The sequence below is a fragment of the Panthera pardus genome, unplaced genomic scaffold (assembly GCF_024362965.1).
Source record: "Panthera pardus isolate Hobbes unplaced genomic scaffold, ASM2436296v1 HiC_scaffold_8, whole genome shotgun sequence".
Taxonomy (NCBI): Eukaryota; Metazoa; Chordata; class Mammalia; order Carnivora; family Felidae; genus Panthera; species Panthera pardus.
The window spans coordinates 134,551,095-134,571,125 of NW_026527013.1; the positions used below are offsets into that span (position 1 = coordinate 134,551,095).

General features: G+C 33.3%; 1 protein-coding gene across 1 annotated transcript in view; it reads left to right on the top strand.

Annotated features, from left to right (window-relative positions):
• Positions 1 to 20,031, top strand: part of CAPZA2 (capping actin protein of muscle Z-line subunit alpha 2) — a 59,754-nt gene that overhangs the window by 32,184 nt on the left and 7,539 nt on the right. The window contains exons 3-7 of the mRNA XM_019418045.2: positions 1,462 to 1,513; positions 8,719 to 8,782; positions 12,941 to 13,147; positions 15,223 to 15,302; positions 18,916 to 18,994. Of these exons, the coding sequence (XP_019273590.2) occupies positions 1,462 to 1,513; positions 8,719 to 8,782; positions 12,941 to 13,147; positions 15,223 to 15,302; positions 18,916 to 18,994 (482 nt within the window). The remainder of the gene's footprint in view (positions 1 to 1,461; positions 1,514 to 8,718; positions 8,783 to 12,940; positions 13,148 to 15,222; positions 15,303 to 18,915; positions 18,995 to 20,031) is intronic.

Below are 20,031 nucleotides of genomic sequence, written 5' to 3' on the forward strand. Positions count from 1 at the left end.
AATACTATACATGCTGAATTTTCCCCTTCCTGTTTATCATGTTATGGATGTATTTCATGTTGATAAATACACATCTACATTTTTTTCACATCTACATTATTTTTAATGGCTGCTCAATTTTACACTGTTTATAAGAACTATATAGTGTGCTTATATTATATTTAACCAGTTACTTAATGGAAGATACTTAGGTTAGTTGTGTTATTTTCATTTAATGAAAAGATTAGGGTAACATTGTGGTATGTACTTTATGATAGCAACTGTGTGAAATAGCCAAGTGTGTAGGGAAATAAAGAAAATATAACAAGATTAGAATAGATTTTTTTTGTTTTTTGTTTTTTGGGGTTTTTTTTGGTGAGATTATGTGATTTTTTTCCTTATTATTTTACAAAGTGCTTGGATTTTCCAATAAAAGTATTATTTTTAAAGTTATGTTTTAATGATGAGTGGGCAAATGTCTACATAATAATTGAGTCTAAAATTAGAACAGAATTAAGAATCAATAACCAAAGTGAGATTGCTTCACTATATGCTAATTTGGATGTAAATTTTAAAAAATAAAAAATAAAATTAAAAAAAAAGATTGCTAAATCAAATAAAGCAGTTATCCATATTGAACTAAATGCTTTCATCTGTTGTTTGAATATGAGCTGTCTTAGGACAGAAATGTCTACATCTGTGTTCTGTTCACAAGCTGTTTCTTGCTTAATCCCCTTTTCTGTGGAGCAGATTCATTTGAAACTCATGCTGGTGTTATCAAACTGAGATGCGTGTATTTTCTGCAGATCTTACCAGACCATCTTTTTGGTGGAGCTTATCTCCACTTTCTTTGGAAATTACAGTGTGCCTACATTGGCTATTAAAGGTATAAAATAACATGTACAGGTTTCACCTGCTATCTGAAAGTAGAGCATTATGTGAAATCTTTCGTAAACTGAAATGGCGTAAAGTGGAGAGACAATTACAATTTGGTAAAAATGAAAATCCTCCTTGGATTCCATTCAGTTAGTAAAAACAGTTAAAAGCCAAGTGGCTCAGAGTGAACTTTCAGATAGGGGAAATCTGTATTTTTTTTTTTTTTTTTTTTTTTTTTTTTAATTTTAAGTAGGCTTCACGCCCAGTGCAAAACCCAACACAGGACTTGAACTCACAACTATGAGATCAAGACCTGAGCTGAGATCAGCATTTGGACACTTACCCAACCAAGCCATCCAGGCATCCCTGGAAATCTGTATTTTTATTTAATTATCTTATTCCTAACCAGTATCTTTTAAAAAATAATATGATGGTATGTTTTTATGGTTATTTTGGTCATCAGAGTGAAGTTTTGATCTTGCTTACATGTTAGGGGTAAGAGAAGAGTGGGGAGTGTTGATACATGACTAAAGTAATCTGCATTCATTATATAGAAATTTCAAACATATGGAAACAATAATATAATACATAATACTTGTTTTGCAGATGTTCGGTTACTGCTTAATAATGATAATCTTCTCAGGGAAGGAGCAGCTCAGTAAGTATTACATATTAACATAACTAAGTGACATGATGAGAAAAAATGTTTTAAAGGTGGTTTTTAAGCACTAATTCCTGAAATACATATTTGTACATAAAGTTTAAATATACACATGTATTATATGTGTGTACTCAGCTAAAAGAGAAATATTTTTGATCGCAGAGGGACATAGGGACACAATTATAACATAAAATTTTCTATTCATTGAGTGTTTGGTAGTGGCTTAAATACTTCTACATATATACTACATTTTGGCATTTGCAAGAATGGATAAAATTATTTTAGAAACTTAGATTTTTGAAATTGTGATTGCTTTTTTATGCAGGTTTTACTATGTGTTTGACCCTAATGGATTTTTGAGAATTAGGAATTTATTTTATCCATAAATAACCTAATGTAGTACATGACACATATTAAGTAAATAAATATTTACTAAATTTGTGAGTAATTCAAATAACTAGGCAGTTTAAATCCTAGTACATAATCTTTGGACCAGTGCCCACAATCATGACTTGCCACAACTGTCTTGGGATTTCAGAGAAATAATTGATTCTCTTCTCTATTCCCATCTCCATCTCCTATGTTAGGCTCACTAACTCCATAATTCATTGGAAAATGATAAAATTAAATGGATTTTTAGGTGCCATACAAAGAGTGTTCAGTGTCCACTCAGGCACCTTTTTTAATCCTGGTGTTCTACCCAGTATGGTGAAATATTTACCAGTGGGGGGAATTTGCTCTTATTCTGTTTTTGTAATGTTTCAAAGCTTTATCGATAATCTGTCCTTTACAGTTAACCCTAATGAAGGTGGAGGTTCAACAGACTTCTAGGCATATCTGATTTTGCTTTTGATTTAATTTCCTGTTTTTTTTAATAGCAACGTTTATTTATCTGTTTTTAATCCCAATATAATGAACATACAGTATTACATTAGTTTTAGGTGTCCAATATAGGATTCAGCAATTCTGTAAATTACTTAGTACTCATTACAGTAAGTGTATTCTTTTTTTTTAATTTATTTTTTATTTTTTTAATTTACATCCAAATTAGTTAGCATATAGTGCAACAATGATTTCAGGAGTAGATTCCTTAATGCCCCTTACCCATCCAGCCCATCCCCCCCTCACAACCCCTCCCTCCAGCAATCCTCTGTTCTCTATATTTAAGAGTCTCTCATGTTTTGTCCCCCTCCCTGTCTTTATATTATTTTTGCTTCCCTTCCCTTGTGTTCATCTGTCTTAAAGTCCTCATATGAGTGAAGTCATATGATATTTGTTCCTCTCTGACTAATTTCGCTTAGCGTAAGCATAGTTGTAAATGGCAAGATTTCATTCTTTTTGATTGCCAAGTAATACTCCATTGTATATATATACCACATCTTTATCCATTCAACCATCAATGGACATTTGGGCTCTTTCCATACTTTGGCTATTGTTGATAGTGCTGCTATAAACGTTGGGGTGCATGTGCCCCTTCAAAACAGCGTACCTGTGTCCCTTAGATAAATACCTAGTAGTGCTGGGTCATAGGATAGTTCTGTTTTTAATTTTTTCAGGAACCTCCATACGGTTTTCCAGAGCAGCTGTACCAGCTTGCATTCCCACCAGCAGTGCAAAAGAGATCCTCTGTCTCTGCACCCTCAGCAACATCTGTTGTTGCCTGAGTTGTTAATGTTAGCCATTCTGAAAGGTGTGAGGTGGTTATCTCATTTGGTTTTGATTTATATTTCCTTGATGATGAGTGATGTTGAGCATTTTTTGATGTGACAGTTGGCCATCTGGATGTCTTCTTTAGAGAAGTGCCTATTCATGTCTTTTGCCCATTTCTTCACTGGATTATTGGTTTTTTGGGTGTTGAGTTTGATAAGTTCTTTATAGATTTTGGATACTAACCCTTTATCTGATATGTGGTTTGCAGATATCTTCTCCCATTCTGTCAGTTGCCTTTTAATTCTGCTGATTGTTTCCTTCTCTGTGCAGAAGTTTTTATTTTTATGAGGTCCCAATAGTTCATTTTTGCTTTTGTTTCCCTTGCCTTTGGAGATGTATTAAGAGGTTGCTGCGGCCAAGATCAAAGAGGTTTTTGCCTGCTTTCCCCTCAGGATTTTGATGACTATCTGTCTTACATTTAGGTTTTTCATCCATTTTGAGTTTATTTTTGTGTATGGTGTAAGAAAGTGGTCCAGGTTCATTTTTCTGCATGTCACTGTCCAGGTTTCCCAGCACCACTTGCTGAAGAGGCTGTCTTTATTCTATTGGATATTCTTTCCTGCTTTGTCAAAGATTAGTTGGCCATTCGTCCATTTCTGGGTTCTCTATTCTGTTCCATTGATCTGAGTGTCTGTTTTTGTGCCATACAATAAGTGTGTTCTTAATCCTCTTTACCTATTTCACCGTATTTATTACTTTTTATTCTGAGAAAATGTACATAATATAAAGTTTGCCATTTTGATGATTTTTAGGAATGTGGGTCTTTGGCACTGATTGCATTCACATTGTGTAATTGTCACCATCTGTCCATCTCCAGAACTTTTTAAATTTTCCCAAACTAAAAGTCCATACCCATTAAGCAATAATTTCTCATTCTCTCCTTCCCTCAGTCCCCTGACAACCACCATTCTGTTTTCTGTCTCTATGAATTTGACCTCACTAGGTACCCCATAGAAGTGGAATCATACATTATTTGTTGTTTTGTAGCAGGTTTAGTGTACTAAGCATAATGTCTTCAGGGTTCTTCCATGTTGTAGCACATGTCAGAATTTTTCTTTTTAATGGTGAGTTTATAAACCACATCTTGTTTATCTATTCATCTGTCAATGGACATTTGGATTGTTTCCACTCCTCTTAATTATTATATTTAAAGTGCTTTATAGAAATCGATTTACTCTATATCTTTGACTTTAGTTATTAGCTTCTGAGTGAATGGCTGCTCATTCCTAAGTTTTTTAAACCCTATTTAAATTATTTGTATATTTAAATAAAATGAATTTTCTTTATAGTCACATGTGCCATGTTGACAAAAATCTTATGGAAGTAAAGAAAATGTACGGCATTTATAACTTCTAACAGCAATACTTTCAAAGTAAACTATTCCTCTGAGTTCTCTGTGGTAAATAAATATGTGGGTTATTTCATGTAGGTGCAAGAATTAGTGGATTTTGTTTTGTTTTTAGTTAAGAAAACAAACTTGATTTGTTGAAAGAACAAGAGTTTTTCCCTAAAGTTTAATGAAGGTCAAAGAAATATTCATAATTATATAAGTGGTATGAAATAGTCACATTTGACTCAATGATGAACAGTATTGAAATTGTATTTGTCCAAAGAAGTACTTATCTGATGATGTTTTTACATTTAAATTAAATAAATTATACTTGTTCTAAAAAGAAATTAGAATGTGAGCTGCATATCTCTTTTATTATGAAACACATTTTGGGGACAGTTGTAGTCCACGTTTCATGATGTGTATACATGGAAATACCTGATATTCTGATATTCTAAGGAAACGAGTCTGAAGAAATTAGTAACTAATGATAAAATAAGATGTTTATGTTACGATACCAAGAAAAGGCATCAAAACCTTAAGGAGAAAGTTCAAATTGTCTTGTATGTAGTTATACTATTAAGTGATTACTAGCTAGGTAAACACTTAGAGAAAATATTGTGGTTTTTTTTTGTTGTTGACTTCAGTAGTATTCTTCATACTAAATTTCTCAAAACTATTCATTTGAGTTCATTTGGTAGACATCTGAGGGTATTTGTGAAATGAGAAATATACCTTAAATCATTGGTCATGTCCTCTATAGGAAATAATTTTCAAGCCAAAATAGTATTATTCTCATTATTCACTAAACTTGGTTCTGAATTACTTTTACGATACCTCCAAATTTCTGAAGAAACTTTATCACCGATCATTGAGGCTGTCCAGAACTATGTAACCAAAACTTGCAAGGCATGGTAAAAACATTTAGAGCGTGTGCTGGTGGCAGTTTCACCAGAGTTAAGTGCATAGCTGTAGTCGCATTTCTTGCAACTTGTGATCTTTGATATTGAATTTCTTTTGTTCAGGTACTTCTCTTTCATACATATATGTACTTCTTTTTTCTTTCACCTTTTCCCTGCTGCTTTAACTCTTTTAATCTTTTTTCCCCTTCTTCCTATCTTTTTGTAAGGGGAAAAACATGGCTATTATTCTTGAGTGGTTTTAATGGGATATTTTTACTGTGGGCACAAATTCAGTATGTTTCATAGGATGGAAAAGTAGACATACCAGAGAGTTGGTACTCTCAAGTCTAACTTTTAAGTGTCCAGAAAGAGCCTTTTATTCAACTGACCTATGAATGCCAGACTTCACTGTGATAATGAGATAAATAAGCCTCTTAGGGATTTTCTAATGGGGAGTCAGAAATGTTTAGTATCAGGCCAAATGAAATAAAATATTATCATAATAGGGGTGTATCGAAAGCTTTTGGAGCCCAAAGGAAGGAACTTTTAATTTCTATTTAGAAGTGGCTTTGAGCTGAATTTAAATGATATACAGGGTTTGAATAGTAAATAGGGAAATAAAGTGGCTAAACTGAGAGAGACACCTGGTGAAAAGTATAATGTGTGACTGGTGCAGGACTAACATTAATGGGTGTAAAAATCTAAATACAGGAACAAGTATTTAGAAATGGGTGATTGGGCTACAGAACTCTATAAGAGCAGAGAAATCACGTTTTTATTGTATCTAATAGAGGGTTTAACATGTAGATATTTGCCTGGGTGGAGGGGTGGGTGAGTATATGATGACTGGGTGGATGGAGTAAGTTTTCTGAATTGGAAGGGACTCTAGAAGTCATCTAGTCCAAACCCTTCTTTTTATAGATAAGGTAAGTGGGCCCCATGCTAGCTAATAACAGGGTTTGGACAAAACCTAGGTATTATGTATTCTGAGTCCTGGGTTAGTGAGTACCTTTCCCACAATACCATATAACTGTCACCTATTTAATTTGCTTTGAGCATTTAAGAAAAAAATTTACCTATTTTAAACTCATAGTCTCCTTTTCAGATTTCCTCTTTATTCCTCACTCCCAAGTGATGTATGGATGGGGTTTGGTATTATGGGCAGTAAAGGGCCTAGAATCAAATTACTATCTACATATATTATTTAAATATGTCTTTCACTGGAAAGTGAATCCTAATATCTAAGTGATCTAGAAACTTTTTTTATTTTTTTCGTCTCAAACATACTTTTGAGATCAATTCACTTAAAGGGTAGTAACTGCCTGGCTATGTTGAAGCTATTCTTAGGAAAATTATAGTTTTAATGAATTAAGAAGATCAGAAGTGAGTACTACCCTTCCTCCCCGCTCCCACATCATGCATTTCTATGTGTACACCGCCCCCCCCCCCCCGCCATCTTTTTTGAACATTCAGTGTCAGGAATTTGACAGCTAGTAATTTAATTCTACTTTGCTAGATTTTGCATTTGCTAGTCTGCTAATTTATCAGTAGTGCTTTGCTCAACCAAACATTCCTTTCTAGAGGAGACTCAGTAGCTAATACCTCAAAGTTCAGTGGATGTCTTGCCATCTAGAAAATCTTCCAGGTAGAATAGGTTTAGAGATGTCTTTCCAAATTTTAGAATACTCAATATCTTTTCTGTTAAGTGGAGAAAAAAATCCCAGGTTATATATATGATCCTTACTTATTTTCTAGATAATTTTTTGTACTATGAAAAGCTTTCCTATAAATATATTACATAAATATGTAATTTAGTATTACTCATAGAATAGAGAGGTTTTATTCTCAAATCCAACTTATCATCATTTCCTAGTTCAGACTCTTCAGCAGTTCTAACATGGACATTTGCCTAATAACAACCTAACTCCTTTTTTTTTTTTTTTTTTGGCTCTAGTTGCTCCACTGTCCAGTTGTCATCCACACTGCTACCAGATTAATCTTCTCTAGAGGTAGTTAGGTTCTTCCTTCTCAAAAAGTTTCTGTGATTCTGCTTTGCCTCCCAAATGAAGTAATTATTCTATCAACCAGGGCCTTTCAGTTTAATTTAGTAAATAATTGAACAGAATGCTATGTGTCAGGCCTTGAGCTTGGTGCTTCCTATGGTGTGAACCTAACCTATCTTCTCATGTGTTTTGTTTATCCTGGTCTCTCTAAATGGAATACTCTACCCATTATTTCAAGGCCATTTCTCATTGTCAGATTTCTAATGAAATCACCCCTACTTCTCTTCTTATTCTTGCCTTCATGGAATATAGTTTTTAAAAATATGTATTCTCGGGGCGCCTGGGTGGCGCAGTCGGTTAAGCGTCCGACTTCAGCCAGGTCACGATCTCGCGGTCCGTGAGTTCGAGCCCCGCGTCAGGCTCTGGGCTGATGGCTCGTAGCCTGGAGCCTGTTTCCGATTTTGTGTCTTCCTGTCTCTCTGCCCCTCCCCCGTTCATGCTCTGTCTCTCTCTGTCCCAAAAATAAAATAAAAAACGTTGAAAAAATAAAAATATGTATTCAGTGGCTCAGTTGGTTAAGAGGCTGATTTCAGCTCAGGTCATGATTTCACAGTTCGTTAGTTGGAGCCCTGCAAACGCGTGAGCTCCAGCCCCATTCTCAGTGTGGAGCCTGCGTGGGATTCTCTCTGCCCCTCGCTCACTTGCACCTTCTCTTTCTCTCTCTCGTAAATAAAACTTAAATTTAAATTTAAATTAAATTAAAATAAATAATTCTCCTTGATGCTTCTTTATTGGCCATTGTCTTATAGTACTTTCTACTTTGTGTTATGGTTATGTTTATCTATTATCTCTTATTCAACTGTAAGTCCTTTGATCATAGGATCTGTCTGATTACTCTTTGCATCTCTCCTAGCACCTGCTCTGTTTCCTGGTATATTTTGTACTAAATATATACTTGAATAATTAGATATGTAGATGGCTAACCTTTACTTTCAAGGTTTTGAGTGAAAAGTCAAATTATATTTACTGATTTAATTTTCTTTTGCTAAACATTGAAGGTTGGGTATTATTCATCAGTTTTAAAAGTAGCCATATCTGTATAATAATTTTAGTTAATATAAGATCAATAATGGAGAATTATAATTTTATTTAACTTGCCATATGTAGTGCAGGAGATTTATTGACAAGTGAATTGTTCATGATATTTTAAGAGTGGTAAGTTTGTAACTTTGAATAATTGGCCTTTTTCTTTTTTAGTGCATTTGCACAGTATAATTTGGACCAGTTTACTCCAGTAAAAATTGAAGGTTATGAAGATCAGGTATGTTTCATATGAACACAGGATCTGACTATTCTTTGTTTCATTTATAATGGTTAATGTATTCCATAAGAATTGTGAAATGGTATGTGTAAAGATTAAAAAGTGTTCGTTTTAATCATAGCCACTTATGGGCAAAGTAATTGAAAATTTGGTTTCTTTTGTTGAGACCAATAATACTATTAGCAGAAAGTCCCTTTTAGAAGTGTTCAAATGTAATTCTTTTGAGATTTTAGAAAATAATTGCTTTAAATCTACTTTCTTGTTTTTTATAGGAAAAAAAATCAATCCTATATTAATCCAAAATCTAGAATATATATTAGTAAGATTTATATCATATTTTGGTTGCTCTGGAATTCTACAGTTCTTCATGTGAGTAACTTAGCATTTAGTAATTATTAAATCTTTTCTTTCCAAAGTGAAAGCTAGAATTGCTAAGAAAAGCTACCAAAGGTCACTAGTTTTGTTTTTTGTTTTTTGGGGTTTTTTTGGTTTAGAGTTATAAATAATCGAACAATGATTGTATTAATTCATATTGTGCTTTTGTGAAGCACAATTTATGTAAAACAATATACAGAAGGAACTGGTAGGTAGAACATGAGAGTTGTAACAATTCTAAGTGGCTCGTTATGTCAAAGCTTGCTTTTGGCGTTATTCATTATGTAGTATGTAGTCTTGTATTTACAGGGAAAGTGTAGACAGAAGATGACTTATAACTGCACAGAAAACAAGCATATGTGTATAGGCAGGTATGTGTGTACACATATGTGTGTACACATACACGTGTATGCACATATATGAAGCTGTGTAGTGTTTCATTTTATGAATCTCCTAAATTTGCTTTTCCCTTGGGAAATGTTGGGTTTTTGGGTTTGTTTTGTTTTTTTTTTTTCTTTCTTTTTCTTCAATGGTAAACAAAGTTATTGTACATCTTTGTGCCTCTGGGCACATTGACCATTATTTTCTTAAGATAAATCCCTAGAAGAATATTTGCTGGGTCCAGGGAATCCACCTTTTTAAAATGTTGGATAGCTCCCAAACTCATTTATGAACTTAGCGTACTATTAATACTTAAACCTAGTAAAGGTAAAACAAAAAAAGCAAACTACACTAATCTCACATATGATCCTAGATTTAAAAACTTTAAATAGATATTAACAAATAGACTTCAGAAATATATTAAAAAGAATGAAATATGAAGACTAAATAGAATTTATTACAAAAATGCATGAGTGGTTCCATGTAAGACAATATATTGGTCTTCTCTATTAACAAACAAATCAAAGAAAAAAATTTTATGATGTATCACTAGACAGTGAAAAGGAATTTGCTAGTTCTCATTACAAAAACCCTAAGTTACCTGGGGATAGAATAAAACCTCTTAAATAGAGTAGACTTTTTAACAAAAATCACAGTAAATATCATAGACTACAAACAATAAAATAATTTTAGTTAAAATAGATAATTTGCCAGGTTTGCTTATCACTATTATCTAACATAAATGGAGGTATGGCAAATAAGACAGGAGAATGAGAGCTTTTAAAGCTTTAGGGAGGAAAAGAAAACTCTTAGGTGGCATGATTTATATAACTAACCTCCCAATCAAAAGAAACTGCTAGACTTAAAAAAATTTTGTGGGATGGCTGAATTTAAGGTAAGTATACAAAACTCATTAGCTGTTCTCTATTGTGCCAAATGAGTACTTTACACTAGAAATGGTTGGAGGGGGAGGAATTCTGTTTTAAATGGTAAAACTGTGCATTAACCTAGGAATAATTTTAATATGAAAGGCAAAAGATTGTGAAGACAATCGTGGTTATCTTCTTAAAACACAAAACAGGTGAGGGGGCGCCTGGGTGGCTCAGTCGGTTGAGTGTCCGACTTCGGCTCAGGTCATGATCTCACAGTCTGTGGGTTCGAGCCCTGCGTCAGGCTCTGTGCTGACAGCTCAGAGCCTGGAGCCTGCTTCTGATTCTGTGTCTCCCTCTCTCTCTGCTCCTCCCCTGCTCATACATACTCTGTCTCTCTCTGTCTCAAAAATAAATAAAAACATTAAAGAAAAAATTTAAAAAACAAAACAAAACACAAAACAGGTTGTGATGAACAATGGGAAGGCAACACCACATTCCATTTTGAAATAGAAAGTTAAATTACTTAAAAATTAAAATGTGAATTTAATGTAATTTGATTAGAATCCTAATAGTTTTTTTAATTGGTCAAAATGTTCATGATTTATGCGAAAAAAATACATGCTTGGGAAAAAAACAAGGAACGTGTAAGAACAATAAGAATAGATAAGAGAATTTCTAGATAGCAGAAGATGCTTTATAACCAATGTAAAGTCAAATCAGAATGGTATTGTATAAAGTAGATAAACAGATCAATACAGCAGCATATAGAACCAGAATTTAGTCCCAGAATATATGAAAATTTTGTTACATGACAAGATCATAATTTAGACAGACAAAAAGTAAAAAATTGACACAACTGGTTTCTGTCAAGAAGAAAGTTAAGTTGAACCTCTGTCTCACAATATACAGAAATAAATTTCAGGTAGATTAAAAATTTGTAAAATGATTAAAATTTTAAGAGAAAAGAGTCTACTTCTACAATATTAAGGCAGGGAAGACTGTCTTAAAGTCTGGAAACCCAGAAACTATAGAAGAAAAGATGGACATTTTGCTACATAATAATTATTTTAACCATAAAATGAAACAGATACCTTAAACAAAGGACTCGTAAATTTATAAGACAAAAAACAACTCAGATGAAAAATATTAAAGAATATTTGTTCACAGAAGAGCAAATGGCCCACACATGAAAAGAAATTTAGATCTATGAGTAGTCAGAGAAATACAGTTAAAGTAATGAGAAATTTTATACCTGTTAGACCAAAGAAAGAATTGTATGCCTATTGATGATGGTAATGTGAAAGGAAGTACATCTTATATACTGTTCATAAAAATGTGGATTGTCACAACCAGTTTTTGGAAGAATTAAAAACATATAGACCCTTTACCTACTGTCTCCACTGCTGGAAATCTATTTAAGAGATGTAGAAGCCTTTAATGGAAATAAAAACATTAGTATGTTAAAATTTATGTACAAAAATACTTAAAATTTTTAATGTACCTATTCCTCCCCCCCAAAAAGAAAAACAGCCAGAAAATAAAGAGATTTTCCATCAGTAAAGGAATGGCAGAATAAATTATGTTATATTTACATTATGGGACATTTATGCAGCCATTAAAAAGAATAAGAGGTTTACCAGTTGACTTTGAAGGATTTCTCTAAGTATAATGTTGATGATGAAAAAAGCCAGATGCAGAAAAATGTGTGTGCATGTGCACATTTTCATTCCATTCTTGTGAAACAGTGACCCCAAAAAACCCTGTATATGTGTGTATGTATAAATAGATGTGTATTTTATCTATGTAGGATTATAGAACTGAAAAAAATTTAGAAGGATACATCCTATGTTTACATGATTTGTTATCAGAGGGAGGGGGAAGTCCTGACATAGGTAAGGAATCAAAGATTGGGAGAGTTGGGAGGGAAGAAAAAGAGGGAAACTTTTAAAATAAAGCACAGAATATCAGATTTATGCATGTACAATTTAAATATACATAAATGAATAAGTTACATGTTTAAAAATTTGGAAGTCTGTTGAAAACAGCTGTCAATGAATAGATTATAAAAATAAGCAGGCACTTCACAGTAGATGAGATTTGGGGCCCAGGAACAATATAGGACACACTGAAGAGTATTATGTCAGCGTTAAAGCTATTCTTGTAACCATTCTCATTGGAGGTTATTACCATTTTTCTAGTTTTGTGGACTGGAAACTGAGTACAGAAATAATAAACTGTTTATAGTTCTCAAAAAAACCCACAAAACTCCAGTAGTTTATTAAAAGATGCATTATTTTCACCAGGTAGCCAGAAGTTATACTGGGAGAAAGTCAGATCCACTAATCTAAGCTGAATGAGAATAGCCTCATTTGAATTACTATAGTTGTGCCATATAGTGAAATCTGTTGCTTGGAGTAGAATTATTTTACCATGTTAAGGACAAAGTTTAAGTGAATGTATATTAATGTATATTAGTACTTAAATGCTGTTTTAAATACTTTTTTTTCCAAAATTCATTGCATCATTAAAGGTATTGATAACAGAACATGGCGACTTGGGAAATGGAAAGTTTTTGGATCCCAAAAACAGAATCTGTTTCAAATTTGATCACTTAAGAAAGGAAGCGACTGATCCAAGACCATATGAAGCAGAAAATGCAGTTGAATCATGGAGAACTTCAGTAGAAACTGCTCTGCGAGCTTATGTAAAAGAACATTATCCAAATGGGGTCTGCACTGTAAGTCATCGATACGCATATTTTTTCTTCTACTTATGTAAATATGACAATGTTTTTATGGTCTCCTGAAATCTTTAATAGTTTACAGAACTGGTATTTTATAACTTGCCATTTTTTTCCTTGAAGTAAATATTTCTAAGAATATTTTTTCAAGAAACTCTAAATAGTAAATATATTATGATTGCCTAAAATGGAAAAATGGTTGTACCTTGAATTAAATCCATGTAAGAATTGTCCTGCATTGATTAGAGCTTGATAAGATTCTTTAATCTCTTGTTCACAACTCATCTCACTAACTTTACATCTGACTTTTTTTTCATTAAGTTATAAGCTCTTAGAACAAATAAAATTATTTGGAAGTGGAGTCATGTCCCTGCATGTTTTATAATCAAGTTTTTTTTTTTTAATGTTGTTCTTTCATAGGTTTAACCTATTTTTATATTTTCAGGATAAACTATGATAGTATCTAGGAATGCTTTTTCTTTTCTTTTTCTCATAAGATTGTATCCAAATAGTCTTTTCATGTCCCCACAGTTTGTGTTTCTTTGATCCTTTCCATAGCCTGAATGATCTTTTGAAATCCAGATCAGATCATGAAAATCCCATGCTTGAAATCATTCAAAGGTTTTTCCGTTAGTTACACTTAAGATAGAATCCAGGCTTCTGAACAGAGTCCAAACTTTTGTAGCCCTGTGGACCTGGCCTCTGCCTACCTCTGGAACCTAAGGTTACCATACATCCTTGTTTATACTTGTTTTCCCAACATAATTATTAATATTACCAGTAGTATCCCATTTCACTCTCAGAAGTTTTCTGGGTAGGACAGAAATTCATATGGTCCCATTAAGTATCTAGCTCTCAGTAATTACTTGAGGAAAAATTGCAACATAACCAAAAATACTTTACAAATTCTTTGAATTATAATCTTGTTGATTAGAATTATTTTGGAGGAATAACTCAAGAATAGATCGCTAGGTTGAGTATGACAATCTTACTTGTTCCAGGAGGATTGAAAGACACAAAAGTATCCATTACTTTTGAGGCAGTAAGCAAGAGGTGAAATGACGTCATCATATTATCACAGGCATTCTATTAATGACCTTTCTCATCTCTACGTAAATGAACTTTCTCAGCTCTGTCCTCATACTTTGTAAAATGACTAAAGAAATGGCAACCCCTAAGATCGTAAAGGAAACAAAGATGATAATCACAATGTAGATCCAATTTTTTATTTGTGTGTAAACAGCCAAATTGGTATCTATACATTTAAAGTAAACTGTCCATGTGATACCTGTTTTTGGAATGAAAAGTTTGCTATGTCTAGGATGTTTGTGAATATTTTAGAGTGTAATAATGAGTTTTATTTCATAATTAAAAAAAAATTTTTTTTAAATGTTTATTTATTTTTGAGACAGAGAGAGACAGAGCATGAGCAGGATAGGGACAAAGAGAGGGAGACACAGAATCTGAAGCGGGCTCCAGGCTCTGACCTGTCAGCACAGGGCCCGACACGGGGCTCGAACTCATGGACTGCGAGATCATGACCTGAGCCGAAGTTGGATGCTTAACCGACTGAGCCGCCCGGCAACCCTATTTCATAAATTTTGAGCTCTTGGGACACTTGGGTGGCTCAGTCGATTAAGCATCCAACTTCAGCTCAGGTCATAATGTCATGATTTGTGAGTTCAGGCTCCACATTGGGCTCGCTGCTGTTGATGCAGAGCCCACTTCAGATCCCCTGTCCCCCCTCTCTCTGCCCCTCCCACACTTGCACTCTGTCTCAGAATAAATATTTAATGTAAATAAATAAATTTTGAGCTCTTTCATGATTCACTAAGAATTTGTGATTATAGGTGTATGTGTTAGAGTACTTGTTTTTCTAGCAACTATATTGAAATAATGACCTACTTGGTATTCTTTTATATGTTCCTATCAAAGTGATACACAATTTTTTTTTTTATAGATGTTTAAAGTTGAACATTCTGTGGCCCTGAATTCACTCTTCTTTTTATTTTATTTTATTTTATTTTATTTTATTTTATTTTATTTTATTTTATTTTATTTTTGCCATTAAGGTATATGGTAAAAAAATAGATGGACAGCAAACCATTATTGCATGCATAGAAAGCCATCAGTTCCAAGCAAAAAACTTTTGGTAAGTGACAATTCTGTGTTTTGGGAATTTTGACATTGTTTATATCCTTTGTAGTCCTTGCTTTATTAGTTGGACCTATACCTTATTTGTTTATAATTGACTAAGTGCAGTCTAAACATGAAACTTCAGCCTTTTCATATAAGAAAGGTATTTGCTTCATAATCTGCATACTTATTTAAAGGTAGCAGTAAATCCATTGACACTCTGTGAAAAGAGCGTGGGATTACATTGAGTGTTTTTAGAGACTTGCAAGCAGCATCCTCAGAGAACATTTGTGGCTGTGAGCAGACCAGTTGGCAAGCCCATATGCTCATTCTGAGAAGGGATTGTTCCTGAGTGAGACTTATATGGGAGAGGAAGACAGAGGTGATCATAAAGGAAAGAACAGTGATTTTTCTGGTGAACTTTGGGGGCTCTGAAGTAGATGTTTTCATGTAGATTGCTTAGTGTGCTTGGTGGGCCAATGTAAGGAAGTGATGACATGTTTTATACAATGAGGCAGATTATAATCATAATTTCATTTTAACTAGATTATAATTTTGTGATCAAATTATATTGTTGATTAATTCTTATAAAAGCCCAGTTCCCTAAAGCAATGACTTTCCCTATTAATCTTGGACCTTTGACATGTTGTTGGGCTTTTTTATTTTTTGGACAAGACTGTTTCTGAGATACCTCTTTTAATAAAATTCTGAGGCTCAGCAAGACTTCATAAACTCAGAATTGAGTGAAGTGTTTACCTTTAATCTCCTGTTTTGTTAATACATGCTAAGATCATCAGAGTAAGTATAGTCATAATATTTGACTTGTTACCTAAGTTGGTTGTGCTCTTGAGGGTAGAGTAAGAGGTATCAATAACCCCTATGGACTGATTTGGTCCATGGCCCAAGATTGCTCCACTGTTTAACCATCTTAGAAATAAATGCAAGGCTACAAGGTTAACCAAGAACATTTGGAGGAATGCAGATCCATTATCACTGAAGGAAAATCAATTCCATCTGTAAACATATGCCTTTATGACAAGCTGCAGTTCCCTAAAGATTCTGGTGTACAAAGTTACTTTTATGAACTTAATATAAATGTAGTGTCTCCATTTTAGGCATAAAAACTTGTAGCAGTAACCTACCAATATCCTAAAGAAATAAATCTTCACAAAATCATTATTAATTTATTGTATTTGTGCTAAGATATATATCCAAAAATCAATCTTACTGAGGTTGAACTATTAAAGGAAAATTCTTATTACTAAGTTTTACTTTAAAATGTATTGGAGATGTTATAGTGAATTTACTAATCAGTTTTCAAAAATAGAACTTACTTGAGCGTTAGCATCTGTAAAATGAAGATGATGTTTGTTCTTGACTTTTCTATTCTCACGAATTTGCTTCACAAAAATGTGAATTTTTCTCCCATACTACCACTATGAACATTGTATCATTGAAGTTAAAACTTACTTCCACTTTTTAGAAAAGATAAATTTTAAATGACATTCCAAAGTGTTAAACATGACATACCACAATAATCTCAGTACAATCTTAAATAGTTTGTTACAAAGAAATATACTTCAGTTTGCCTAAAATACAGATGGAATAAAACTTGAAAGGTATTAATCATGGGCGTTTCTTAGATTTCACTAGTACATTCTCTTCTTGGTCTCTACTGTTTCCCTAATGGTTAGCAGTTTTTTGGAGGCCTAATAAATGTTTGTTGAATAAAAACACATTTATTAATTACAGTGTTAATAAAAGAGAAGGGAAGAATATAAAGTCTAGGACATCTCAAGTATGTACTCCATTGATAAAAGGGTACCATCTACTGAGCATCATTTACCATTACTATATGGTAGTAATGCCTGTGGAAGGATCTTTTGAAATAGTTCTTAAATTGTTACCATTACCTGATTCGGAATTACTTTTTTCTTTTTGCAGTCAGTGTTGATATATGCATGTGGGCATAATAAATCTGAAATGTATGTGCTTAGAACTCACTACTACTCAGTACTAATACCCAAATAAAAGGAATACTGTAACTTCTTTTGGAATCATGAAATAAAAAATAAATAGACCTAGGTTCTTTTTCCAAATGAGCTACTTATAGATAATTTTGGATATCATTCAACATCAAGACATGGTATAAAATTCTCTTTTGTTTTGTAGATCAGAAACATTGTTCTAATAATAGCACTTTTCAGATGTTAAGTGTTAACTGTAGCTATGAGAGTACTCTCATTCTATGGATTTTCATGATTGGGTAGACTGCAAGAATACTGTAAGGATGCCAGAAGTAATTTTATAGCAAAGCCAGTATAGTGAATCCATTAGCTCTATGGCTATTTTAGAAATACATGGTACTGTTCAGAAAAACCTAACAGGTATCAGTTTGCATTTCATAATATGTCTTTAGTATTCAAAAAGCAAATAGAGGTAGAAGGAAGGGTTGCTGCGAAAAGGCAGAAAAAAACAGGATAAAATTCATTATCTGGGAGACAAAAATGAGTTAACAGTATACTCGTTGCTTGTTTGTGATGTCACAGTTTCCTACCATTAAAGTTGTTAATTTGTATGCCAAAAGTTGTGTTTTTTTAAATATTTATTTATTTTTGGGAGAGCGCAAGTGGGGGAGGAGCAGAGAGAGGGAGACACAGCATCCAAAGCCAAGGCTCCATGCTGACAGACTGACAGCAGAGAGCCAGACATGGGGCTCAAATTCATGAACTGCGAGGTCATGACTTGAGCCAAAGTCAGATGCTCAACTGACTGAGCCACTAGATGCCCCCGAAAAGTCCCTTTGAGAAGTGAGAAGAGGTTATACCTTTTATGTGGAAATTTAATCCTAAAACGGGAAAAGAAAAAAAAAATTGACTCGTACAATTCCTTATATAATCTAAATATCAGAACCTTGAAATGTTGTATTTTTCTGTCCATTCTTTTTTAAAATTATTTGGTTCACTGAATGTCAGACTGCATTGACTGTATTTGTGAAGACCCCTGATGATCTGAACATTTATTCAGTTTATTCTTTTTTTTTTTCTAATTGAAGTATACTTGACACACAAGGTCACATTAGTTTAAGGTATACAATGTAATGATTCAACGAGTTTATAGTTATGCTGTGCTCACCAAAAGTAAAACTGCCATCTGTCACCATACCTTATTACAATACTTTTGACTATATTCCCTCTTCCTATCTTTTTATCCTCTTTACTTATTAATTTCATAACTGGAAGCCTGTATCTCCTATTCCCTTTCACCTATTTACTCAGTTTATTCTTAATTAAAGCGCAAGTGTGTCGGTTGTGAAGAAGTAGCTTAAGATTTTCTCCAAAAGTAGTTTATATTATTTAGTTTTGAACTGTATTTTAAGCCTTAGCTTTAGAATTCTTCAGTTCCATCCATTATATAGGCCCTTTTTTATCAATAGGTTTAAGATTAAATATAGCTCATAACTGAACTTAACCCTTTGATTCTTTTAAATATTTCAGTGATTAAAAAATGAATATCCAGTGTCCTTCCCACTTACTCTCATGCTGTAGCACTACATTTAAATCTGGAACTTAAAATTTATTCAAATTATTTTCCCTACCTTATTTACAGCTGCTGTTTTTATTTTTAAGGAATGGTCGTTGGAGGTCAGAGTGGAAGTTTACAATCACTCCTTCAACCACTCAAGTGGTTGGCATCTTGAAAATTCAGGTATGATATAAAAAGTATTTGTTTACTGATCTTGAGATGATTCTGAACAGAGAAACAACTAATTCATAAGTTTACATTTTCTTAGTACACAATCACCATTTCTTTTCCAGATCCTTGTTTTGAGGTAATGGGAAAAACAAGTAGTGCTGATTTCATCTTTCAAATAACCTTGCACTCATCAAAAATCTGCAAGGATAGCTTACAGATTCTCAAAACACAGCTAAAATTAGATGCTACCATTTGGTCTTCTCATCATACAGTTTGTTCATCCAAGCATCCTCTGAATTTGAGTTGTGCTGTTCTGTCTTCTGAATTAGGTGGAATTGTGAAGTTTAATATTAGTATTTGGATGTGTACTGGACTATAAATACCTATTTATTATATGTATATATTAATATATGTACATATGACATATATCCTTTAAGTATCTTCTGTACTCCTATTTGGTTTCTTATAAGAAATCCACCATAATTGAATTTTTTGACTCTTAATGTAAACTCAAATGTTTATATAGAAAAACCTTTAATAACTAAGGCCAAGTATTTGAATATAAATATTACTAAACAAGTTAAAGGAAATGACTTTTTCTGTCTTGGTTCAGTTACTTATTCAGTACATTTGTTAACTACCATGAAAGGTGTTGTGCTAAAAGCCATAAAGGAATAAAGATGAATCAGATACTGCTCTTCTATCATTTGACTCCACTATACATTTCTTACCTTTATCCTATTGCTTTTATGTCTCAGTATAACTGTCCATTAAGGGCAAGACAATAGAGGCTAAGAGCATGGATTTTGAAAGCAGACTGCCTGGGTTTGAATCCCAGCACTGTTCGCTTAGTTGTGTGACAACAGGAAGTCATTTAATTTAGCCATTTTTGCTTGTTTCCTCATGAGTCAAAAAACGAAAACAGCAATAGAAAGCTCAGATGATTGTCTGAAGATTAGTTGATACGGGCAAAATGGTTAGAACAGAGCCAGACATGAAATTCTTGATAAATGATGACCAATGAGGCCGATAGTTAGGCCTCAGTAGCT